The sequence below is a fragment of the Lupinus angustifolius genome, chromosome LG04, assembly GCF_001865875.1.
Source record: "Lupinus angustifolius cultivar Tanjil chromosome LG04, LupAngTanjil_v1.0, whole genome shotgun sequence".
Taxonomy (NCBI): Eukaryota; Viridiplantae; Streptophyta; class Magnoliopsida; order Fabales; family Fabaceae; genus Lupinus; species Lupinus angustifolius.
The window spans coordinates 13,574,284-13,599,768 of record NC_032012.1 but is presented as its reverse complement, the minus strand read 5'-3'; the positions used below and the strand labels follow the sequence as shown (position 1 = coordinate 13,599,768).

At 34.3% G+C, this 25,485-nt stretch overlaps 3 protein-coding genes across 5 annotated transcripts; 2 read left to right on the top strand and 1 right to left on the bottom strand.

Annotated features, from left to right (window-relative positions):
• Nucleotides 1,684–9,708, top strand: LOC109345915 (kinesin-like protein KIN-14I). Of its 3 annotated transcripts, XM_019585193.1 has the most exons (20): nt 1,685–2,171; nt 2,477–2,643; nt 2,716–2,859; nt 3,044–3,280; nt 3,429–3,497; nt 3,851–3,919; nt 4,083–4,157; nt 4,248–4,379; nt 4,471–4,552; nt 4,673–4,768; nt 4,869–5,042; nt 5,130–5,236; nt 5,318–5,496; nt 5,733–5,894; nt 6,158–6,411; nt 6,525–6,688; nt 6,787–6,972; nt 8,598–8,774; nt 8,814–9,085; nt 9,348–9,708. In XM_019585193.1, the coding sequence occupies exons 1-20, from the start codon at nt 2,048–2,050 to the stop codon at nt 9,472–9,474; spliced, it is 2,997 nt and encodes a 998-aa protein (XP_019440738.1). In that variant the 5' UTR covers nt 1,685–2,047; the 3' UTR covers nt 9,475–9,708. The 3 variants fall into 3 exon arrangements, with proteins under 3 accessions (XP_019440737.1, XP_019440738.1, XP_019440739.1); XM_019585192.1 differs by having other exon boundaries at nt 1,684–2,171; nt 8,598–9,085; XM_019585194.1 differs by lacking the exon at nt 4,083–4,157 and having other exon boundaries at nt 8,598–9,085.
• Nucleotides 10,977–20,266, top strand: LOC109345914 (upstream activation factor subunit UAF30). The gene is made up of 4 exons (XM_019585190.1): nt 10,977–11,142; nt 13,837–13,914; nt 13,999–14,179; nt 19,957–20,266. Exons 3-4 carry the CDS (start codon nt 14,006–14,008, stop codon nt 20,083–20,085), a joined length of 303 nt encoding a protein of 100 aa, XP_019440735.1. The 5' UTR covers nt 10,977–11,142; nt 13,837–13,914; nt 13,999–14,005; the 3' UTR covers nt 20,086–20,266.
• LOC109345913 (transcription factor MYB86-like) lies at nt 20,816–25,278 on the bottom strand. The gene is made up of 3 exons (XM_019585189.1): nt 24,175–25,278; nt 23,067–23,970; nt 20,816–21,251 (listed from the first exon to the last, which is right to left on the bottom strand). Exons 1-3 carry the CDS (start codon nt 24,559–24,561, stop codon nt 20,971–20,973), a joined length of 1,572 nt encoding a protein of 523 aa, XP_019440734.1. The 5' UTR covers nt 24,562–25,278; the 3' UTR covers nt 20,816–20,970.

Sequence of the window (25,485 nt, the reverse complement as noted above, 5' to 3'; positions counted from 1 at the left end):
ATTTCTTTTTGGTGTTTTGAACCACCAAGGAGGGGTTTTATTTCGTTAAGTTATGAAAGAGATTGCACTTCACCTTTTCTTTTTCTTTATTATTCTTATTTTTTATTTTCTCACTTCTATTCAAAGAAGGTAACATATTATATAGAAAAAGGAGGGCATCATCTAAGTCATTGTGATATTAAGTGATTTGTGATTGTCATCATGTCATAACTCTTAAATTTTACACTTAATTTAGTGTAACAATAAAAAGCTAGTCTAAACCAATAAAATTAATTTAAATAATGCTTTAAATTTTACTCTCCAATTATGTGGTCGCAATATTGAGATTTCAAGTATTTCTATAACAATATCACAATCACATCAATTATATTCTGCAATAGTGATAAAAGAAATGTAACAATAACCATGAGTGTAATTTAAAACATCAAAAGACATCATACCCGAAATAAATACATTGTTTATAAGTGTGGCATTCATATATTATTTTAAATCCTTAAGATGAAAACTTGGAATAAAAGAAAAGAAATTAAGTGGTGGAAACGATGGTGAACTTTCATGTGCACAGCCAAGAATTTCATACTAAAGTTGGTGGATGAATGAGGACAGGTTCATGATGATGAGTTTTGATGGAAACAGTAAAATCGGAGCACACATTAATGATAATGCAAGTCATTCATGGTTCATGACTAGATCATAGTAGGCCACTTCATAATCATCAAAATTAAAGCATCATATAAATCATGGTTCTATACCCCACATAGACAATATCATTGTAAGATAATGTATGGAATGTGGGTATAACTAGTTCATATATGTCTTTCTTATACAAAATATTTTGTCAATCTTAATTCCAATTATTGGCAATTATAAGTAAACAATTTATATTGTCATTATAAAATAAGAATTTTTTTATATTGTTATTACATTACTATCAATATTCATATGTTAATCATATAAAAGTAATATAATTGAAGATGTGTTGACCATACCTGATATGTACTCGTAAATACAACGAGTACTCATATATACATGTTATATGTGCTTTAAAAATTAACAAGCTTTTTAGGAGTGTTATTTTTTTTTGGATATTTTGTATGTTAGATGTGTATTAGCCAAGTAAAAAACAACAAAAACAACATTGTTTCAACAAGTGCAATGTGCATCACCAAATTAAATCATACAGGTTTAAAAATTCAAATTCTACAAAATTCTAATGTAATTTCATATGTTACCAATACTTACATATACAAGTATCAATATACTCATATTTATCCGTATATATTGCATGTAGTTTAACGTTATGTTTCTAAAATTTATTTGTGACCCGTGGAGATTTTATCACCGAATTTTTTGCCATCCATACTGAATGATAATAAAAGTATGAATTTTAGTTGAGAATTAAAAGAGTCTACAAAACATATTGGTGGAATTAAATTAAAAAAATTACATAATTAAATGAAAACAAAAATTAACTTACTAGAATACTATTATTTTTCTGTTCTCTTCTATCTCAAAACTCCTCCCTCATGGAATCAAATCTAAAAAAAGATATAAATATATTACTGTAATATCTATATATTATTATTATAAAAGTTTATTCACATTTTATTTATATATTACTTGAGTGCATACATTTTTTATATTCTATTCTGTTGATTAGAACAAAACATGGACTTAGAAACATAAAACAAATGAGGATTGGACTAGGTTCGGAGTTAAGTTAGGAAAAGAGAAAACCGAACACAACAAAGTGAGAGTTTAAAGCAGATTTAGATACTGATCCAAACAGAACTACAGTATCTGTTTTTCTACAACTACCATTTAGTATTTCAAGTGAGAAAGAGAAAAATAAGTTAAAGGTAATGAAGAAAATGAGAATCTGTAACAACTAACATGAAAAGCAATCTCAACATCATGAAATGAAAGTGCCCACCTTTTTTTTCTTCAATCTTTCAGCTGATGGTGGATGAGATTATTGTGAAATGTTGATTAACTTAGTCTCTGACTTGTGAAGGATTCAATTCAATCACTTTCTGGTGTTCATGTTATGATGATGGCTGCAGAATCAGCATTATCCTTTTCTGTTGCTTCAGTAGTGGAGGATGTGCTTCAACAGCATGGTACACGCCTCAAAGATCTTGATTTGGAATATAGAAAAACAGAAGAAGCTGGTATATTTCACATTGATTTTTATTTAATTTTTCTGGGTTCTTATCAAAATTCAATTTTGGAATTGTTGATTATATGCAATTTGAATTTCATCATCATAATCATATCTGGGTATGTGTAACTTCTGCAATATTATATAAACATAGTCACTCCTTTGATCCAAAATTTAATATTTTTAATGTTAATGGCAATATGATATGTTTATCAATTATCATCTTTATCTATGTGATTGTTGCTATATTTGAAGCTTCACACTTTTCTGGATTTTGTATCTGTTATCCTGAAATTGAAAATCTTTAATATGCAGCATCTAGAAGATATGAAGCAGCAGTGTGGCTGAGAAAAATGGTTGGAGTTGTTGCAGCTAAAGATTTACCGGCCGAGCCCTCTGAGGAAGAGTTTAGGTTTGGTTTAAGAAGTGGGATAATCCTTTGTAATGTTATTAATAAGGTTCAATCTGGATCTGTGCCCAAGGTTAGTGTGATCCTAGTTTAATTTACTCAAGTTTCGGTAATTGTTTGTTGACATTGCGAATTCTTTGTTAAGGTTGTGGAGAGTCCAATTGATTCTGCATTGATCCCTGATGGGGCACCACTATCAGCATATCAGTATTTTGAAAATGTGAGGAATTTTTTGGTGGCTGTTCAGGAAATTGGAATTCCTACCTTTGAGGCTTCTGATCTGGAACAAGTATGTAAATCATCGGAAACTAATTAACGGTTTACTTTTCACTTTTCTGTATTGATTTTGTATCATGGTGAATTTGATTGTGTATAACACCAGATTATTCGCAGCACTTAGCAAATTTGCATATTATGGAAGTTTAGCAATGTAATGTTTTCTATTGAATCATTGCTTATTTTGTTAACTTTAGGGAGGAAAATCATCCAGGATTGTGAATTGTGTCTTGGCCCTTAAATCTTATAGTGAATGGAAACAAACTGGGGGAGATGGTGTGTGGAAATTTGGTGGAACTCTCAAACCGACTATCTCTACAAAATCTTTTGTGAGAAAAAACTCGGAGCCGTTTACTAATTCCTTATCAAGAACCACTTCAATCAATGAAAAATCTCTGTCTGCTCTTAATTCTGACATTGAGTCTAATAAAATGGTAGGTAACCTTTTATTTTTTATAACTTTATACCGGATGCGGGAACCTCGTGCAGCGAGCCGCCTTTTTAACCTTTATACTTGCTTCGGATTTGTCTAGTTGAACAGAAAGGAAAACTAATGGAATTTTTACATTTCTATACTTGCAGTCTGGTTCCCATTTGAGTATGCTTGTTCGTTCCATTCTATCTAATAAGAAGCCTGAAGAAGTTCCAATGGTAACGGAATGTGTAGTTCTATGTGTTTCACAACTGAATTTCATTACAAATTTACTTATCAAGTTAAACCTTATGGAGTATAAGTCTGTTAAGTTACTTGAGACTCAACCTCTACTATGTTAAAAATAAAACTGCATTCGAAAATTGTACGAGTGACCCAGATCAGCATGAAGGGATACCCTTGGTTTGTCTGGCTGTTTCTGTTACTTGAAACTATGCCATATATGCATCCCAACTGCAGAGTTCATTGTCGAATCTCTAGTCTCCTGTTGCTTCCGTTTTATCTTGTCGTTCATTTTTCATATGGACTATGAGTGACTTAAGTAATGATTTTCTTCCTCTGCATGGAACAGTTTGTTGAATCTGTTTTGAATAAGGTTGTAGAGGAGTTTGAGCATCGAATAGAAAGCCAAGGTGAACAGGTATGAAACTGTTGAGCTTCTAGTAATGTTACTAGTTTTTATATAATCGGTCAGTCATGTTATATATGTGATTTTTACCACATTCCTTACAAGTACTTTTTTTTCTCAAGTTGATTTTTTATTGCAATCTGTTCTTGTTTATTTTTTATCATGTAACTTACAGACAAAAATAACTTCAAGAGGTCCTGTTTCTCAAAGCAAAGGGTCTGTATCAAATGTTCTTATGGCAGATAAAAAGGTAATACTAATATGTCTTAACAAATTCCAGGACCCTTTATGAAAATTAAAATTGATTTAATTCTTATACTCATGTATTTGCGATTGATAGGTTGAGAACAAGATTCATATGGTAACAAAGGAAGAGGATTTCATTCATGAAAACCACATTGCTGCTGAGGAATCGCGCAACCAAATTCTGAAGAAGCAAATGTTTTTTGATCAACAGCAAAGAGACATTCAAGTAGAGAACTTGAGATTATATTAATCATTTTATCCTTTGCAAATATTTTACTATGTTAGTTAAATATTTCCGTTTGTTATGTTTTTTGTAGGAACTAAAGCACACTCTTCACACCGCAAAAGCTGGTATGAAGTTCATGCAAATGAAGTTTCATGAGGAATTCTCCAATCTTGGTAAGGATTTGGGACTAATTCATCAAGTTCTTCACTCTATTGTTCCCCTCTTTTCATCATTGCCTTGTGATGGGGGAGTGAGAAATTGCATTTTATTTAACTTCATATTTTTCTTTGTAGGCATACAAATTCATGACTTAGCTCATGCCGCTTCTGGATATCATAGAGTTCTTGAAGAAAACCGCATACTATACAATCAAGTTCAGGATCTTAAGGGTAATAAGATGCTGGTAGTTTTAGGCCCAACTCCAATTCATGCCTTTATAAGGTTTTTCGTCCGAAAATATAATTAAGGTGGGTAACTTTGTTTGATCAGGTAGTATTAGGGTGTACTGTAGAGTAAGACCCTTCTTTCCTGGACAGCAAAGCCCTTCGAGCACGGTAGAAAATATAGAAGGTGGAACTATCACAGTTGGCATTCCTTCGAAGAACGGGAAGGGACGCAAATCCTTCAACTTCAACAAAGTCTTTGGACCATCTGCAACACAAGGTTGATTCAGTTTCAAGTATCACTTTTCTACGGATTTATATATTTTACTGTGATTGAAATTTTCTCTAATTCTCTCGTTTTTTGCAGCCGAGGTCTTCTGTGATATGCAGCCACTTATTAGGTCTGTTCTCGATGGTTATAATGTTTGCATATTTGCATATGGCCAAACAGGATCAGGAAAAACTTACACTATGGTAGGATCCCCTTGAAGTTTTCTCCAAAAATACTTGGAAAATGTTAATGAAATGTTGTTGATTTGTATCTTTTACATGTAGACTGGACCGAAAGATATCATAGAGAAAAGCCGAGGTGTAAATTATAGGGCTCTAAGCGATTTGTTTCTTATAGCTGATCAAAGAAAAGACAATTTCCTCTATGAAGTTTCCGTTCAAATGATTGAAATCTATAACGAGCAAGTCAGGGATCTACTGGTTACTGATCGAGCAAACAGAAGATATCCTTTTACCGGTTATTTGATTCTCTTTCGGAAAAAGGTTATTTATTATATACCTTTAGGTCTTGTATAACCCTCCTATCTGATTTGGCTGGATATATAAGAGTTGAACCTGAAAAATTGTAGGATATGCATAGCATACAATGCTTGTTTGAATCTTTTAAATAAATATTGGTTAAGGTTTCAAGATGAAAGTACCCTTCAATCGTGATGTTTGCCCTTAACCGTTGTGATACATTAGAAATTCGTAGTAGTTCTCACAAAGGGCTCAGTGTGCCAGATGCTAGCCTTGTTCCTGTATCATCAACAATTGATGTTATTGAACTAATGAACCGTGGGCAAAGGAACCGTGCAGTTGGAGCAACCGCACTTAATGACCGTAGTAGCCGATCTCATAGGTATATCCTCTTATTCATTTTTTAAATTAGGACAAAATTTAAGTGCTATCTGAGTGCTTTTGCTCTTTTTTTCCATAAGAAAAGAACATGTGTACAGTTGTTACGGACGTTATATTGTTGCACGATTTATGTTCTTATTGGAAAATAAAACAAGTACCTAGGGACCAGTCCTAAGTTTTGTTCTCGCTATTGTATCCAAACTTACTTTCGCGATTTGTTGGAAAGAGTTAACCATTGTCTTCTTAAAAATTTCAATTTTGCAGTTGCTTAACAGTTCATGTTCAAGGAAAAGATTTGACATCCGGAGCTATCCTTCGTGGATGCATGCATTTGGTTGACTTGGCAGGAAGTGAAAGGGTAGACAAATCCGAGGCCACCGGAGATAGACTAAAAGAGGCACAACATATTAACAAATCTCTTTCAGCTTTGGGTGATGTCATTGCTTCCCTTGCTCAGAAAAACTCACATGTTCCTTACAGAAATAGTAAACTCACACAATTACTACAAGATTCACTTGGTAAGGTTTTAAACAGCCTGTTCGGTAATGGCCTAGTAGTAACCATATTCTTCATTGTTCCCGAGTTTTACAATTCTTTTTAACTCTAATAATGTTGGCTGGGTTTATTTCAGGAGGACAAGCCAAGACACTAATGTTTGTTCACATAAGTCCAGAGAGTGATTCCATTGGAGAAACAATTAGTACCTTAAAATTTGCAGAAAGAGTTGCTACTGTTGAACTTGGTGCTGCTCGAGTAAACAAAGATGGTGCAGATGTTAAAGAGCTCAAGGAACAGGTTGATAGTCAAATTTACGTCTCGTATTTTCATAGCATTCTTAGAAATTGTTTGTCCTCTTCAATTCTATGAAGTTTAGGTCTTGATTATTGTTTCAGATCACCAGCCTTACGGCAGCACTGGCAAGAAAGGAAGGGGAATCAGAACATTCTTTTTCCCGCAGCTCTGAAAAATACAGGACAACGGCTAGGGAACTATCACCTTACCGAACAACCCAGCAGGATGCAGATACCGGGGATCACCTTGGATGCCGACTACCCATGGTTGAAGTTGGCAACATAGAGGTATACATATTTCATATCCTAATGGTATTCTTAACTTCACTAGATAGAATTTATAATCAGAAAATTAGATAAAAAGGGATGATATGACTTTGGCATAAGCACATTTTAACTTTTATGCAACCCCTTTCAGTGTTTAGGAACAAATTCATGTTTACTATTAAAACTTGTGGACCAAGGCATACATGACTTGTTCTGAGACACCATTTATTGGTTTGAACAGAAGCAAGTTATTGAAGCTGTTTTTCTTAGATATTGGTTTGGAGAGAATATGACTTAATAAGCATTCACTGTTAAGATAATTAACTCAAAGATTGACCTTTCAAGAAATTTAAATCATGCAAATTTTGCTTGGTTATATGACCATTGTTTTGAACTTGTGATCATGGCTGCGATTATGTTACGTTTATCACAATTGTGATCTGCAGCTGGAAATATAGTTGCAGACCATAATACAAATCTTTGGTTATTACTATTCCTTATTGATCTCAGATAGTCACATGTTCCTTACAGAAATAGTAAACTCACACAATTACTACAAGATTCACTTGGTAAGGTTTTAAACAGCCTGTTCGGTAATGGCCTAGTAGTAACCATATTCTTCATTGTTCCCGAGTTTTACAATTCTTTTTAACTCTAATAATGTTGGCTGGGTTTATTTCAGGAGGACAAGCCAAGACACTAATGTTTGTTCACATAAGTCCAGAGAGTGATTCCATTGGAGAAACAATTAGTACCTTAAAATTTGCAGAAAGAGTTGCTACTGTTGAACTTGGTGCTGCTCGAGTAAACAAAGATGGTGCAGATGTTAAAGAGCTCAAGGAACAGGTTGATAGTCAAATTTACGTCTCGTATTTTCATAGCATTCTTAGAAATTGTTTGTCCTCTTCAATTCTATGAAGTTTAGGTCTTGATTATTGTTTCAGATCACCAGCCTTACGGCAGCACTGGCAAGAAAGGAAGGGGAATCAGAACATTCTTTTTCCCGCAGCTCTGAAAAATACAGGACAACGGCTAGGGAACTATCACCTTACCGAACAACCCAGCAGGATGCAGATACCGGGGATCACCTTGGATGCCGACTACCCATGGTTGAAGTTGGCAACATAGAGGTATACATATTTCATATCCTAATGGTATTCTTAACTTCACTAGATAGAATTTATAATCAGAAAATTAGATAAAAAGGGATGATATGACTTTGGCATAAGCACATTTTAACTTTTATGCAACCCCTTTCAGTGTTTAGGAACAAATTCATGTTTACTATTAAAACTTGTGGACCAAGGCATACATGACTTGTTCTGAGACACCATTTATTGGTTTGAACAGAAGCAAGTTATTGAAGCTGTTTTTCTTAGATATTGGTTTGGAGAGAATATGACTTAATAAGCATTCACTGTTAAGATAATTAACTCAAAGATTGACCTTTCAAGAAATTTAAATCATGCAAATTTTGCTTGGTTATATGACCATTGTTTTGAACTTGTGATCATGGCTGCGATTATGTTACGTTTATCACAATTGTGATCTGCAGCTGGAAATATAGTTGCAGACCATAATACAAATCTTTGGTTATTACTATTCCTTATTGATCTCAGATAGAATTTGAACCATTCCTTTTGCAGCTTCAAAGTAATACCCCATTTCGGCGCAAAACTCAGGGCTTTGATTTCGATGAGATATCAACAAATTCACAACCCTGGCCTCCGGTGACAATTCGTAGACAAAACTATAGGGAAGATGATAAAGAAACTAGTTCCGGTGAATGGGTTGATAAAGTCATGGTAAACAAACAAGATGGAAACAAAACCGAGCACCTTTCGGGGTGTTGGGAAGCAGACAATGGAAACTTGCCTGAGGCCTTTTATCAGAAATATCTCCAAGATTCTTCCAAAATGTACTCAGAACAATCCTATAATATGTTCATTGGAGGCAACAAGTATAACATTTCAGGTTCAGATGATATGGATGAGATTGATGCTGCAATTAGTGATTCCTCAGAACCTGACTTACTTTGGCAATTTAATCATTCCAAACTTACCACCATGACTAATGGAATTGGATCAAAGACTAGAAAATATGCATCAAAGATAGTAAAGAGCCCAGAAATGAGGTAATGCAAATAAACCATTCTATTAATTTTGGAAAATTATACTTATTTCCATTGATGTGAATACACTTACTACGATACGCATTTTGTTTAAGAAATTATACTGATCTCCCTTAAGGTTTATTGTTTCATATTGAGATAATGTGGTTGGTTCTAGATTCATGCATGTGGAGAAAGTATTATGAATCCGAAAAGGAAGTATACATCATAATATTTTTTTCTTTTGATCAACTTGATATTAATAATCTTTTGGCAAAATTTGCAGCAAGAACACTGTACAACCTTCTCTTGGTTCTTCTCCTTCATTCAAGCGATCAAATAGTGTCTCACATCGAACAGGAAAGAATTCATGTTCACTCGAGGTGAAACGTAAAACTGGGATTAGAAAGTAAACATTATTAAAAATATAAAGAGTGAAATTATTTTTTTCTTTGATTTCTTCAGCCTGTGATGTAATTTTCATTTTCATTTTTTATTATTTGTAATTTGTATAACATGGATAATGGAGCAATAATGCGTGTTGCTGCTTGTATATCATGACATTATTTTATTTACACTTTAGATTTCAGGGGATGTAATCATTTCAAACACCAAAGTTAGTGTAAATGTTTAATGGTTTGCAAGATTAAATCAATAATACTTGGAATGACTACTAGAACAATATATAAAAGATGTTTCTGTCATGCAACTTCTCCATAATTATTATGACTCCATCTCTTTAGTTAATTTACCTCTTAGTACAAGATCACTTTAGATTTTTTTTGTTATTAACTTATTGTGATAGGTGAAGTCTAATTGATCCATTCTCCAAAAAGAGACAAACAAGATAACTTTTCATGACTCAAACACAAATGAAACCAAGTGAATGATCTATAAAACAAAATTCTATGTTGCCCACATGGATTTTGTGAAAAACCATACTACATGGTTACTTCAATTGGGGTTTAAGGATGGAAATTTAGTTTGGGAGTGTCCTAAACTCCTCAAACCAGAAATCCTTGTTCACATGTGGAAGTGATTTTAACAATTCAACAAGGTTAGGGTCTTACCACAATAAAACCAACAATGTTAACCTACACAAGGACTGAATTTGAAACGAAATTTCAAATGAGTAAACAAAGGAACTAGCTAAATACACTGTTAATAGATTTATCCATCTTTGATTTACTCTGATTCCACTCTGATTCAGTCTCTAAACAGAAATTAAAGAGTGGAAATTTAATGTAACTGCATCTAACACCTACCTACAACATTTGACTTCACACCTTTACCATCAAACACAAACACAATACATCAACTTAGCCTAGAAATATAGCATACCTATCATGTCTATACTATAAGTGCCAAATAATATTTATTTTATGCTTCAATTATTTTTTCCAGTAAGTTAATTAGCTCCATTGGGGTAACAAAAATTGACACCAGTATTGACATAACTTAAAATGATAACATAGGATTTATGCAACAATGTTCAACTTCATACCAAAAACAGTAAAACACCACTACAACCAAAGGGAGGTATTATAAATTCATTACTTTTAAAATAAAAAGCAAAGTCTAAACAAATAATGAGACTTGTCAAAATTACTTTAAAACAGTAAACTTAGGATGTTGCGGCGCTAGAGATTATTCACAAGGCCAATTCCTCAATGTGTATATCAAATCGATAAATATGTTTTAAATTTCAATCCATAACCGCATAAACTATGAGATGTTTGTGTAAATGTAGAAAAAATAAAGGATGGTTTGTATAATTTCACTAAAACTCAGAAGTGTCACTCTAATTTACTCTAAAATATAAATAATTCTCTATCACCCATTATTAATTAAGAAAAAAGCTATATGGATAAACCCTCACACCTATCAGCTGTTCAAAACCCTCGCTGTGCAACTCTCATCAACTCTTCAAACTGTTCCCCTTTGCTCAAAGTTTCAGAATCGCCCAAAGTGTTCTCTAAGTTTCAGAATCCCCCAAACCTTTCTCAAAGTGTCGCCTCGCAGCTCGTAAAATTGATCTTGTACTCATCCTCGTCCCCCTTTCGGAAGTTTTGGTCGCTCAGGTAAGAGAACTCTCTTCCTTACATTTTTTCCTCTTTTTCTCAATTCCCCTTTCCAAATTATTGTTCCAATTTTTGTTGTTCCGGATAGTAATTCTCAATTCAACCCCTGAATTTTAAAAACAATCAATTAATTGGCTGGTTCATTGGAAAGGGAACTCCAATACTCTATGACATGTTAAACTCTCTGAGAATGGTAAATTTGAATGCATGTGGAAATCAGTAGTTAGGTCAAACCAAAAACTCATTGCTCATGTTTCGTTGTTCTCTGAAAGTGGGGAATAAATTATTGTTACACATGATATATATGTACTGCAATTGGATTACTTTCAGCATGTTGTAATAGTTTACCGAGTTGATGCATTTGATGTGAAGCTAGTGACTCCATTGAACTCGAGTATTACATGCTTGTATGAATGCTTTAACTAGGATATGGATTTCTTCCATGTGGCTGGCTTACTCTTTATCAGTTTTTTGTTGTTGTAAATAAATTTACGGAAATGGATTCCTATCTAGTACTGGGAATGTGAGGGAGACAGTTTTTTAAAATAATTAATTTAAAAAATTAAAATTTGAACCCTTGAATTTTTATTTTTGCGATGTGTCGGAATCTAACCTATGCGTTGGAGAGGAGCCAAACTCAAATTTACGTGGGTCAAGCCATTTAACTCAGTAACTCCTCATGCCCTCCCCTCATTCTCTATTCAATCTCTACTGCTGATAGCAGCACTAAATTTGAATAAATCATGCTATTCATTCTGGAATTTTGTTTTGTTTACAACAGTAACAATCCAGCTTTAATCCTACTAGGTGGATTTTGACCATTGAAACACAATTCTCTCATTTTAGTAGAGAACCATGAATTGGTTCTTGCGTACCAATTCGTGATTTTTTTGAGAATTGGTTCTTGTGTACCAATTCGTGATTTTTTTTGCGAATTGGTTCTCTATAATTAGCGAACCAGATTTTCACATATAGTTTAAGTTAAAGAAAGAACAAAGAAAAAAGAGTAATTGGTGATATGCACTCTACCTGCGTGAAAGAGTTACAACAAACAACAAATAATTTTGATGTTAGGGCGTTTCTATTAGGGTGAAGCCAAAGTTGATTCAAACCTATAAAAAGTTGTACTAGAAATGATTGTGCAGAGAGCTGTTGAATCCCTACAGAGTATACCGTAATGTACCAGTATTTGACAGGGGTAACATACTGTGTATCCATACACATACCAAAGAGAAATGTGTATTAAGTGACTATGTAAAAGACACCCTGGGAATTGAGTGCTCACATCTATATGTAACAATTGTAATGACCTATCAGTAGAAACTATATTCTTAGGCTTAAAAACCAATCTTGTTTATTTGCCCTTTTGACATGCATCACATAAATTGTCTTTAACATATTTTATCTTGGGCAAACCAACAATTGGTTCATTTTTAATTAATTTATTCAAATGATCCATTTGAATGTTTGCCCAAAGTCACGCGTCATCATTGTTAACTACTAAATATTTTATTTTAAAGGAAATATCATTTAGAGAAATCATATAAATGTTGTTAATTATATTTTTTATAAGTTTAGCATCACGACTTACCTTATCTTCAATATATTTCCGGAGTTGAAAACCATGCTGAAGCCTTTATCACGTAGTTAACTGATACTTATAAGGTTATACTTAAGACATTCAACATAAATTAATCCTTCAATAGTTGTACAAGGTGGCTTTCCAACTAGACAAACTCCAAGAATTCTTCCTTTGTTATTGTCTCCATAGGTGATGAATCCCTTGCCTCTTGGAGTAAGGACAAAGAATTTTGACTTGTCGCCCAACACATGCTTAGAGTAGTCGCTATTAAGATAACACATTTCTCTCATGGCCTACACGCACTCCTACAAAACATTAATTTTTTTATTAGGTACCCAATATGATTTGGGTCCTATAAGGTTAATACATTTCTCAACCCAGACATATTGGCCATTTGGAATACCAACTTTTCTAATATAGCATATAGGTGTATGGCCTATGCTGCGACAATAAAAACATGTAAGTTGATTTTGAAAGCTATAAGATCTTATCCACTTGAGATGTTTGCTTTCTATGCTTCATGTCTTCAATTGTTTTTCTTCTTTTTGTTGTTGTGTCTTCATTAAAATCTAACCAATATCAAAGAGTCAGATATTCTTCACATTATATACTAGTTCACCCATTCATGGAATATGTCCATTCTCTTGAAAACTTCAAGTTTCCACTATAATTAATCTTACATTATAGAGAAGTATTTTTTGCATACCTATCATGTTCAGGCTCAATACATACGAGTATTGTTTCCACATCAATCCTATCTAGGGGTCAACATTAAAATAGAGTGGTTAAATTTGTGTAAAATAACTTAACTTAAATCTTTCAATCACACTACAAAGAGTAGAATTAATATGTGAAATAGAAAGACTGCATATTAATAACATATTGAATATCATATTTATCACAATACTATTGATTTTCAAATTCTTAATTAAGTTTAAACCTATCAATCATAATAAATCTTATGAAAAAACACACTTAACATTTAGTAGTGGAGTGGAAGATAGGTCGTCGGTCTAATTACATCAATCACGTCAAAACGAAGGGGACAGAGTATAATTTGCCATTATATTTAAGTAAAATCTAAATATAAAAAACCTATTTCTCTATGTTAGGGTTCCGTTTTATTCAAGTTTCTGCTTATCGTGCTTGAACCACCAAAAGAGGAAAAAAGGAGTAAATACTACTTAAAGGTACAGTTTCCTGAACTATTTGTTTGCTGCATTTTAATTTGTTGGTTAAATAACTTATTTGAAGAACTGCAATGGAAATTACAGAATAACAATGCTTCCTCGGCGAATGAAGAAAGCAATCACTGATAATCCAAAGAAGCTTGCCAACTTGATTGACCTTGTCAACCTTCCATCTACTCTTAGAGATTTCGTTGGTCAATCTCAGATTTCTCGTTTGGGCTGTTTCATGCGCGTTTGGTCCTACATTAAAACCAATAATCTTCAGGTTATTACTTTTTTATTTTATTTTAAATATTATATTTTACATTTTCAACTTTTTAAATAATTCTTTGGAACCATGTATCTAATTATTGAGTAAATTGCTCTTTCAGTTTGGGAAATTATAAGCACCAAGTATATTAGTTCATGTTTTTTAGATTATAGTTGTAGTTCCTGAAGGGAAATAAGCTGAATTAAAATTGTTCTAGCTTAAAATGGAAAACTTTACGGCACATATAAGATCTAAGATGTATGAGACTAGTTTAACTGAATGCTAGGCTGTAAAGCCAACAAAAGATGAAGAGAATTCATTTAATGTAATAGAGATGAAAAAGTTCTTAGATGAAATGTTGAGGTAACAACTATTATAAAAAAGATGGTAAAATCTTTTCTTATGTGAATGTGTGGAAAGTACTGAAGTAGATAAAATGGAGGGTAGCCTAATAGTAAGAGGCATGGGAAACACGAATAATAATAAGCAAAACAATTAAGAAAGATTTAGATTCAAATCATTTATCTATGGACATGTTTATTAGAGAATAAGAACTAAGAGATATAGTTTTAGAGTTAGGTTAGTTAGTTACTATTTTCATCAGTTATAGTGCTATCTATCACTGTTTTCATCAACTAGTAGTGAAGGTAACCTGTTCAACAAGTTACCTTCTATTGTTAGTTACTTTGCTACTTTCTATTGTAAGTCACTTTGCTTTATTCCAGAACCTCTCGTGAGGTTCCTTCTTTGTATAATTAATGAGAATTCATTCTTCTCTTGAAATAAAATCAGTTTCATCTTTTTCTCTACTCTCTCTTTTCTGTCTAGTTCATTTTTACATTTCTTACATGGTATCAATTGCCTTCATGGCCAATGCTAATGACCCTGCTGTACCTACTTCTCTTTCTTCACCATATACTCATTCTGCTTCTGCTCCTCTTCAATCTCTTGCTCCTACCTTGTATCTTCCACTTCCAACCACAAAGCTAACTGACTAAAACTACCTCACATGGAGTCAGTTTATGCTTGTTGTGTTGAGAGCTAATAGAGCCATGAGAATTGTTCAAAATCCAGAAATTCCTGTTATGTTTCTCTCCGAATCCTGGCTATTATAGCTGCACAATTGTGTGAATCTTGGCTATTATTACTAGGAGGTGGAACAAGATCAAACTATCGTTTCTTGGTTGTTAAATTCCATTTCCGAGTCTCTATAACCTAGGGTTGTTGGTTGCTTGCATTCTTGGCAGTTATGGCAATAACTTCATGCATACTGTAAAGCACACACCAATGGTAGGAGTTGCCAATTGAGAGCCCTACTTTGCACAATTTCTCAAGGATCGGGTCCTATTTTTGAGTATTTTTCCAAAATTAAGGTCATAAATGATTCCTTCATTTCTATTAAGTTCCAATTAGTTATCACTTCCGTTGAGAGCCAACGTGATCCTCCTTCCATTAATGATTTAGACAAGTTTCTCCTAACATTTGAGTCACATCTTATTAAAAATCGTCACAAGACAATTTCTGATGCCTTGTATACTAATATGGCATTTGTTCCACCACCTAATCAATCTCCTATTTTAGTGTCTAATTCTATGTCTCTTCCAAATTCCCACATACTAAGTCGCATTCTCGTGCTCAATTCGATTCGTTGCCGCGCCCTATGTATGATGGTGCATGTGGTGCTTAATTTAACCGCCCTAGTCATAACCTGGCATTGTGCTATTATGCACCATATGATCCTACAACTAGTAATCTAGTGTTCTACTAAGCTTATCCCTTTGGCTTTACGCATAATAGTTCACCATATCATCCTGCTACTCCTTATGGGTCTATGTCTAGAATGCTCAGGCCCGATTTCCACTATAATCCTCTTACTTCTAGGCAATCCTTTCAATACAAAATTTACTCACATTCCTATTGTCTAGCATACTATCCAAATTCTTGTCATTCCTATACCCAGTGTTGTCCATGGTGGATGGCGGCCCATGGCGGTTGCCAAAATTCAGCCATCATAGCATTGCAGATGGCGTTGCAAGTAAATAGTGGACATCATCATGGCGGTTGGCAAAAAATAAATAAATAATATAACATAATAGAAAAAATAAAATAATAATACAATAAAACAAAAATCAAACAGTAACATAATGTTTAATAAAAATCATTAAGTATCAATGTCTCATAACATCATAAGGCCACTAGATAATTAAAAATAGAGATACTAAAAAGTAAAATAAATATCAAACCTAATGTAGTAGCTAATGTCATTACTATTCCTAGTTCTAGCATTTGTTCACCTTACTTTCTATGGCATTGTTGACTAGGCCATGCTCATGAAGCAATTGTAAATAATATTCTACATCATTGTAACATCCCTCACTCAAATAAAACCGTTTTAGACTTTTGTACTGCATGTTGTTATGGTAAAGCTCACAAAATTCATTCTCGTGCTTCTTATAGTGTGTGTATGCTACTGCCTTTTATTTGTTCTATCAAGATCTCTGGGGACCCGCCCCAGTATATTCTGAATCTCGTTTTAGATACTCTTTTTCTATAGTTGATACACAAACTAAACATACTTGGATCTACCTTCTGAAACAAAAATCAGAAACCATCACATTGTTTAAACATTTTATTAAACTAATTCACACACAATTTAATGAAGTTCTTAAGGCTGCCCAAAGTGATTGGGGTGGTGAGTTTTGACCCTTCACTGATTTCCTATCCTCTCTTGGGATTTCTCATAGGCTATCTTGTCCTCATACCCATCATCAACATGATACAATTGAGAGAAAACATAGGCACATTCTTGAAACATGGCTAACTTTACTAGCTCATGCTTGTTTACCCCTAACCTTTTGGGAATATGCCTTCACAACTGTAGTGTTCCTGATTAATAGGCTACTCTCTGCAACACTTGATGATAACTTACCTCATTTTTTGCTATTTGGTATAATTCCTGACTATACCACTCTCAGGGTCTTAGGTTGTGCTTGTTTTTCCTTACTAAGACCTTACAACAATCATAAGCTTGAATATAGGTCTGCTGAGTGTATTTTGTTAGGGTATTCTACTACTCTTAAGGATTACGAGTGCTTATCTAAAGATGGTAGGTTATACATTTCAAAGGATGTCACCTTCAATGACTATGTATTCCCTTATGCATCCTCTATTCAATATCATCCTCTACCCTCTTCTACTCCTAATTTTGATCACTTGTATCCTCCTCTAGTTCATTAGTCTCCTTCTTCTCAACCTAGTAATCACTCTCAATCTAATCCTTCACCTTCTAGCAGTACAAACACTACACCTTATTCTTCTTCCTCTTGTGGTAATCCTTCTCCTCTTGTGTCCACTTCCTTACCTATTAAATCCTTCTCATGTTGACAAGTCCATCATACCAAGAGTTTCCAGACTACTTATAGCCCATGTTGAACCTTCTACTATGAAAGAGGATCTCATTCTTGTTTGCAAAAAAGCTATGTAGGAAGAGTATGATGCGCTCCTCAAACTTGGCACCTTGTCTTTAGTTCCTCTTCCTTCAAATAAGAAGGCTATTGGCTGCAAATGGGTCTTTAGAGTTAAAGAGAATCCTAATGGCTCTATCAATATATATAAAGCTAGGTTGGTGGCCAAGGGCTTTCGTCAACAACAAGGAGTGGATTACAATGAAACATTTTCTTCTGTTGTTGAACCCATTACCATTAGGGTTCTTCTTACTCTAGCTATGACTCATAAATATTTAATTCAACAACTAGATGTGAACAATTCTTTTCTTAATGCCATTCTACATGAAAACGTTTATATGACTCATCCAACTGGTTTTCACATTGGTGACGAACAGAGTGTGCAAACTACACAAGGCTTTGTATGAGTTAAAACAAGCCCCTAGATAATGGTTTGAAGGCCCAAAGGCACTCTCATACAGTTGGGGTTTTAGAATAGCAAGTGCAATAATTCCCTTTTTTTCCTCCTTGGTTTTGCCAACAAGTTATTTGTTCTGGTTTATGTTGATGATATCATCATCACTGGTTCTTCTATTTCTATGGTTCATCATCTAATTGATAGACCTAAGACTGCCTTTGCTCTTAAGAAGTTGGGTTCTTTGGACTATTTTTTGGGTATAGAAGTAAAACATCAACTTGATGGTTCCCTCTTTCTTCTTCAAACAAAATATATTAGGGATCTACTCAAAAAGGCTAATATGGATTCTGCACAACCTCGCTCAACTCCTATGGCCAATGGTTGCAAATTAACCAAGGATGGTTCTGGTCTATTTGATAATCCTTCCTTATATAGGTTTGAAGTAGGTGCATTCCAGTATGCTACAATAACTAGACCTGACTTAGGCTATAGTGTGAACAAGGGAGCAACCCCTTGGAACAACATTGGGTTGCAATTAAGAGGATTCTTAGGTACCTACAAGGGACTGCTACTTTTGGCATCACTATCCCTTCCCTTTTCTCTAACAGCATTATGTGATGCTGATTGGGCCAGTGGGCCACTAATCCTGATGATAGGAAGTCAATTTCAGGTGCCTGTTTGTTTGACCAAACATTGTTACTTGGTGGTCCAACAAACAAGAAATAGTTTCTAGGTCTAGAACAAAGGCCGAGTTTAAGAGTCTGGCATTGGCTTCTCAAGAAATGGTTTGGGTTGAGTCCATATTGTAAAAACTCAAAATTCCTCATCAAGCTCCTCTTATTTTGTGTGATAATTTTAGTACTGTTGCTATGGCTCATAATCTTGTTCTCCATTATAGAACAAAGCATATTGAGTTTGATCTTTTATTTGTCATGGATAGAATCCAAGCAAAGACTTTACAAGTGAAGCACATTCCATCTGAATTTCGGACAACAAATGCACTCACAAAGCCTTTAACCTACTTCTAGATTCTTATCTCTTAGAAGACAGCTCAAAGTAGTTGTTTAGCATCACTAAACAACTACCCTCAGTTTCAAGGGGGTATATTAGAAAATAAGAACTAAGAGATATAGTTTAGAGTTCGGTTAGTTACTTACCAGTGACAACTGTCACTAGTAACTCCCTCTGACAGTTATACTGCCAATTGTCACTGTTTTCATCAGCTAGTAGTGAAGGTAACATGTTCAACAAGTTACCTTCTATTGTTAGTTACTTTGCTACGTTCTATGGTAAGTCACTTTGCTTTATTCCAGAACCTCTATATATATAGTGAGGTTCCTTTCATTCTTCTGTTGAAATAAAATCAGTTTCACCTTTTCTCTCTACTCTCTCTTTTCTATCTAGTTCATTTTATATTTCTTACAATGTTTTACGATGGGACATTATGGTGTGGCTTCATTCATGATTTCATGTAGTGAACCCTACTAAGTGGCAAATAGCTTGGTTGTTCTCTTGTGTTATTTTAACATGACTATATATATAATTTCAGGGACTGAAGTGATAATTTTATAAAAAGAGGGACTAATATGATAAGTGCTTTACAAGTTCTGGGTTTGAAAATGGTCCTTTACTCTCTAATTATTATTTGCTTAGTCTTCTTTGAGGAATGATAATGACACAATTATGTAGTAAAGAACAATAAATATTAGAATGGGGTTTTGCATATGAAACCCAAATACTTGACGTTTTTCAGTCGTGACTTGTGATATGATCATTTTATCTCTTTAATTTTTGAAGTTATACAAAAGTATTGTAAAATGCATGTATCATGTTATGTGTTGTCTGCTTAACTTATATATGTTATCATGATGATTGGATGTGTATTGGTATTCATAGTTTTACTAAAAGATGATCTTTGTTTGATTGAGTAGGATTCGAACAACAAAAATGTTGTCAACTGTGATGAAAAGTTGAGAAGTATATTGTTGGGGAAACCTCAGGTTGAGTTAACAGAACTTCCTGCACTTATCAAGCTGCATTTTCCAAAAGAGCCCAAGTGATGTATGTGATATAAATCAACATGTATGTCTTATTGGAAAGCATACCCTTCTTCTAGATGAGAATATGAATTGGTGAATGCATTTCTATTCTTATTACTTGTAATCCAATTTAAAGCTGTCCTGCTCCACATGTTTTTTTGTTGCCATTTTCAATTTTTTTAATGAGAAATTATGTTTATTACAATTTTGGTTTTGTATGCACGGTGAAATTGTATGGTTTTGTGGGTACTCATTTTATCGGTCCTTAGCATTGTTTTGAAAAGTATACCATATAGTTAAACCCTTCAGCATGAGTTTGGTCCTTAGCCAAGTAGCTTAGTCAGTTGCTTGTTGTTGACTCACCAAAGCTACTTGTAAGCTACTTGATCAGGCTATTGTGGGCTATTCTGAAAAGTGCTTAGAGACCTTGTCAAGTGAGGTCATGCATGATGCTATCATTGCTTGGTGGCCAAGTCAAGTTGATCGTTGGGTCCAGCTCGCCTAGCTGCTTGGGTGGCACCGCTCAGGCACTCCCAGACTCAACCTATGTAATATTAGGAGACATATTTCCCAGATTCCATCCCTCCAGTAGAACGTCACATGACACTCCCGCATAGGTTCGTGATTGTGTTAAGAAAAACAAACAAAAAAAGTATATTACCTAGATTACCAGAAAGTGAAGAATTCCTAATAAGGATCTATAAGATAACTCAACAAGAACATATAAAAAATGCATTATAAAAATTATCACAAAACCATCCAAAATTATCTTATCGCCACTGAATTAATAGAAAGAAAGAATTTCAAATAGCAATAGATATTATATGCAGCAATGATAAACATTAATATAGCTTCCAAGGTAATCTTGGTACAATATTTTAAACCAATTTTTAATCTAAACCAAAGTCAGCATAGACCAGGTAAATTGTCCCAAGAGTAGTAGCCCTGGTTTTCATTATGGTTTATTGTATTGGTGAGAGGAAACAAGGAAGCTATGGGTTTGTTGTCAAGTCCAAAATTGTCGTCTGTGGTGACACCAGAAGATTGGACATTATTGGAGACTTCTGCTGCACTGTTATTGTTCCAATCTGTACCCTGCATTGTTGAAGGCATTCCTGTAAGTAATTTTGACATGTCCTCATTCACGGATTTGCTAAGGTCTGGTGATTCTTCCTTTCGTTTCACTCCTGCATAGATCACACAAATTGAATCAATCATAAGATTAACCTCAAAACTTCATGAGTGTAATATTGATGCATGGGTAAAGATTTCTATACGGTTGTTGCGTTATCCACCATTCATTTGCATTACTTTCACTTAAGAGTCAATTATCATTGAACAAAATGAATGGTAAATAATACAGTGACAATATAAAAAACTCTTACACTATCGGTGCATATATTTTTTCCTTAAACTTCATGTAAATTTCATAATAAATTGGTGGAACCAGAAATGTAGGGTGAAAGAGCCACATATACAAACATTTATTTGTAAAAGTATAACAATATTTTGAACTCCCTTACAAAATTAAACCATATACAAAATTCTATCATAGTACGGTACTACCACAACAACGAAATTTCAAAATGAAGAAAACCCAACACAATTTTTTAATTATATTCTACGAATATTCATATTTTAGAAAGAAAACCAAGTTGATTTATTCATTTTCGATGCTATTAAAAATATATCTCAATATAAATAATCAAAGAATCATTCTTTCTTTCATATTTCTATAGATATCTTAATCAGTCTTATTTTACATTACCAATATCGTGAATTATGGAATGGTTGGATTAAGATGAGCGAGAAAAGGCTTGGGTTAGAAACAAATAAAGTTAGAAGACAGAGATTATTTTAGAGTGCCGTTTTACACTATCTTACTTATTTACTTACTTATGCAGGTAGTGAGTTGGGGCAAAGAATACACATGGTATATAAAAAATAGGAGACTTTCTTAGACTAACGTAGGCTGTCTACTGACTGTAATTATGTTTCCAGATAGCTAGCATATGTAATTTTGCAAGAATAAAAAATGATAAATATTATTATTTTTATTTCTCAAAAAATATTGTATTCTTCTAGTTGTGTAAGACCCTGAGATTAGTTCATCACCTAAAAATATAATGGGATATTCTTGGCAGTACAAAAAACAACTACTACACATTTTTTGTATAACCATGGTATCCCATCACCTTATGACAAAGAACTACTCCTTCTTGGGATTGTATAACTGCCTCTCCCAACAAGTATTGCTCCGATGAATTAAACCTTTAATTTTTTGATCTATCTGAATATCTAACGAGGTATTGCACTATTAGACCAACCTCTGTCCATACATTTATTTAGAATGTGTAAAGCTATAAAAGGAATTGCTAAATAAAACCAACATCATTCTAATTTTCTTTAACATCAATTTTGAAGCTGGGTCTCAAATAACCTTAGCAGCAGAATGAAATGCGATGCAGTCATTCTATAATTATTATCAGTGCCGAATTGAGATGATTAGTGCATGCTATCCGGTTACTGCATTAAATTTGATGCCAAAAGACATAGGTTGAGGACCAAATTTAAATAAACACTACATAGCATGAAGAGTATAACAAACAAACAGAACTAATAGCATAATACTGAACTGAAGGAAGAAAACATTTATCATCTGATTGCAAATTTTCATTTGCAGTGACTCTCCAATCCGGCCTATACACAAATCCATAAGCAATTAAAGGGACTTCAGTAAATCAAACAGAAATAATCAAACAAAAAAAATACGAAAATATGCACAAAGTAAATTATCTATGAAAAAATCAACACAATAATGGAAAACTATACATGCACACCAAAACACCTTTTTCATACAAGTTCGTTATGGACAAAATGTTGGTTAACAACAGTTATTGTTAGCCAAACAATACTTGTTAACCAAAAATTTTCATTGTTAACTGGTTTAAAACCGTAGTAAAAATTATGGGGTGCATATAATAGCATTGTTAATAATTTACCTGAAGTAGAAGACCAGTAATTAGAGCAAAGAGGCCAGTCATCAAAGTTTTGGTATCCATCAAACACATCATTTCCTTCGTTTAAGCTCAAATAATTTCGTTTCTTTGAGTTCTGACCAGATGCTATTGCCTGAGCTTCAAAAAGAAGATCCCCTAGCAATCCGCTACTAGTTTGCAAAGAAGGATCATTGAAATCTATATCATGCTTAACCTCTTGCTGCACTTGTGGCTGAGAATATTGGTTTGAAGGGAGCTCCAGTTTGGTTGAGAAAACTGAATTGTGGGTCGAAACCATTCGATTGGAATCTAACAATTCTGTCTGAAAATACTGTGGTGAAAAACTGGAGTTGTGCTGTTGTGGGAACCTGAATGCGCCAAGATCAGCCATCTGATCAGGGGGTGCAGAGGTGGAGTAAGGGGTGATGGAAGGGAGATGGTGGAGGTTGAAGTTTGGAGAGGAACGGTATCGCTTGAATCGAAGAGGGTTACCGAGCATTGGTGTTGGTCTCTGGAAGGTAAAGGAGAGAGAGGAAGGTCCAGTTGAGGACAATTGTTGATTGGAATAGGAGGGTGCAGGGTCCATGAAATGGTGAGGGGAGTAGGAAGGTGGTGGTCTATGGTTGAGTGGTGAAGATAGAGGAGAATGATGATGATGGGATTGTTGTGCTGTTGGAGAAAGTGGACTGTGGTGGTGATAGTTTTGATGAAGAAAATCAAACTTTGTGACTGTGTTTGTGTTTGATCCTGTTTGGTTGAGAAATGGAGAAGGGGTGGTTGTGGTGGGTGTAGTGGGTGTTGTAGGGTGATCATGGTCATCTGAATATAGTGGAAGACCTTGTCTTTGGCGTCTCTTCACCCTTGTATTCCAGTAGTTCTTGATTTCATTGTCTGTTCTTCCAGGTAACTATAGGACAGAAATAAAATTGTCAATTCAAACTCAAATTATTCCTATAAATAAAGAACTAATCTCTATCATGTTCGTGGCTAGGTAATGACAAGTGTCACTCTTAGAGATAGAACCGGTTTGTATTTGGGAATGATATTATAAACAGAAGCAGAGATGGAAAGAGAGAGAAGATGAAGAAAAAGTGGTTGTTGAAATGCATACCAAAGCAGCCATTCGAGCCCATTTGTTGCCAAACTGTGAATGGAGCTCAACAATGAGTTTCTCTTCCTCAGGGGAGAAAGCACCCTTCTTCAAATTTGGTCTCAAATGGTTAGCCCATCTGAGCCTACAACTCTTGCCACATCTAGCCAACCCGGTATTCCTTTGCACCGCATTCCAATTTCCTTCACCATGCTTTGTCACATAGTCTATGAGAATAGCATCCTCTGTCGTTGTCCAAGGACCCTTCTTAAGAGCCACCTCTTCCACCCCACCACCACCAATACCACCACCACCACCACCTTCACCACCGCTGCCACCAATCATTGATACTAATCCTCTTTCACCATTTGATGCATCATTAATGGTTGTCATATTCATATGCTCCATCGAGATTCAATTCTATTTTTTACCGCAAAAGCATGCAAACTAGCTCAACTTCTCCCTCTTGTTATTATATATATGCCTAATATATTTATTACGCAGTTGACGTATCCTTGTATTTTTATTTTTTATCCAACTGGTATATAACTAATAACGCATATATTGTATAATGAAGTGTTTCTTTCTCTTCTCCTTGTGAAATGAAAAGAAAAAAATAGGTACCAGTTCGTTAGCCTTGAATGTCGTCGTGTAAACAAAATTCAGGGCTTAATGATATAATTAATGACGAACTGCGTACCTAAATGAGTCTCGCATCTAAAACGGTGGCCTTTTTGTGGACCACTTATAGGAATGATCAGGTGCTCTCATATCTTCCTTGTCTGACGATACAACAATAAAACAAACCTCCATCAAGTTAATAAGGATGTGCATTAATGATAAGGTTTAGACATTGAGCATCAAAAAAGAGAGAAGGAAAGATGATATTAGGGAATTATGATGCTGGGAGCAGCGGTGGCGGTGGCGGGTGGTGATTGTTGATTATGGTTAAACGTGGTGGTGATGTTTTTGGTTGGTTTGGTTAGAACGGAATAAGTGAATGAGGGGAGGGTCTTTGTGTAAAGAGTGGAAAGGGGATAAATTTAGAGGGTGCTACCATTGCGCTTCCGAGTAATTCTTTGAGCCAATAGTCATGAATTGTACAAATATTACATTTTTTGTCACACATGTTAGTCAAGACTTAACAGCTCACTTCGTTTAACCATTTTTATTTTAATTTTTTTGCTGCTAGAAACAGAGTGGTAAAGGAAGGAAAGATTGTGGGCAAATTAAGTGGTTTGTGTGTTCATTTTTGTCTCGGACCAATTAAATATGTTATTCAATTAAATAAAAAAATCATAAAAATAAAATTATATTACTTAGTGTAAATTT

Coding starts and splice junctions, on each gene's coding strand:
- LOC109345915 (XM_019585192.1), top strand. CDS start 2,048: ATGATGATGGCTGCAGAATCAGCATTATCCTTTTCTGTTGCTTCAGTA. Junction 2,644..2,715: donor AATCTGGATCTGTGCCCAAG/GTTAGTGTGATC, acceptor TTCTTTGTTAAG/GTTGTGGAGAGTCCAATTGA. Junction 6,973..8,597: donor TTGAAGTTGGCAACATAGAG/GTATACATATTT, acceptor TTCCTTTTGCAG/CTTCAAAGTAATACCCCATT.
- LOC109345914 (XM_019585190.1), top strand. CDS start 14,006: ATGCTTCCTCGGCGAATGAAGAAAGCAATCACTGATAATCCAAAGAAG. Junction 14,180..19,956: donor TTAAAACCAATAATCTTCAG/GTTATTACTTTT, acceptor TTGATTGAGTAG/GATTCGAACAACAAAAATGT.
- LOC109345913 (XM_019585189.1), bottom strand. CDS start 24,561: ATGGAGCATATGAATATGACAACCATTAATGATGCATCAAATGGTGAA. Junction 23,971..24,174: donor GGGCTCGAATGGCTGCTTTG/GTATGCATTTCA, acceptor TCTGTCCTATAG/TTACCTGGAAGAACAGACAA. Junction 21,252..23,066: donor TTACTGGTCTTCTACTTCAG/GTAAATTATTAA, acceptor TGATCTATGCAG/GAGTGAAACGAAAGGAAGAA.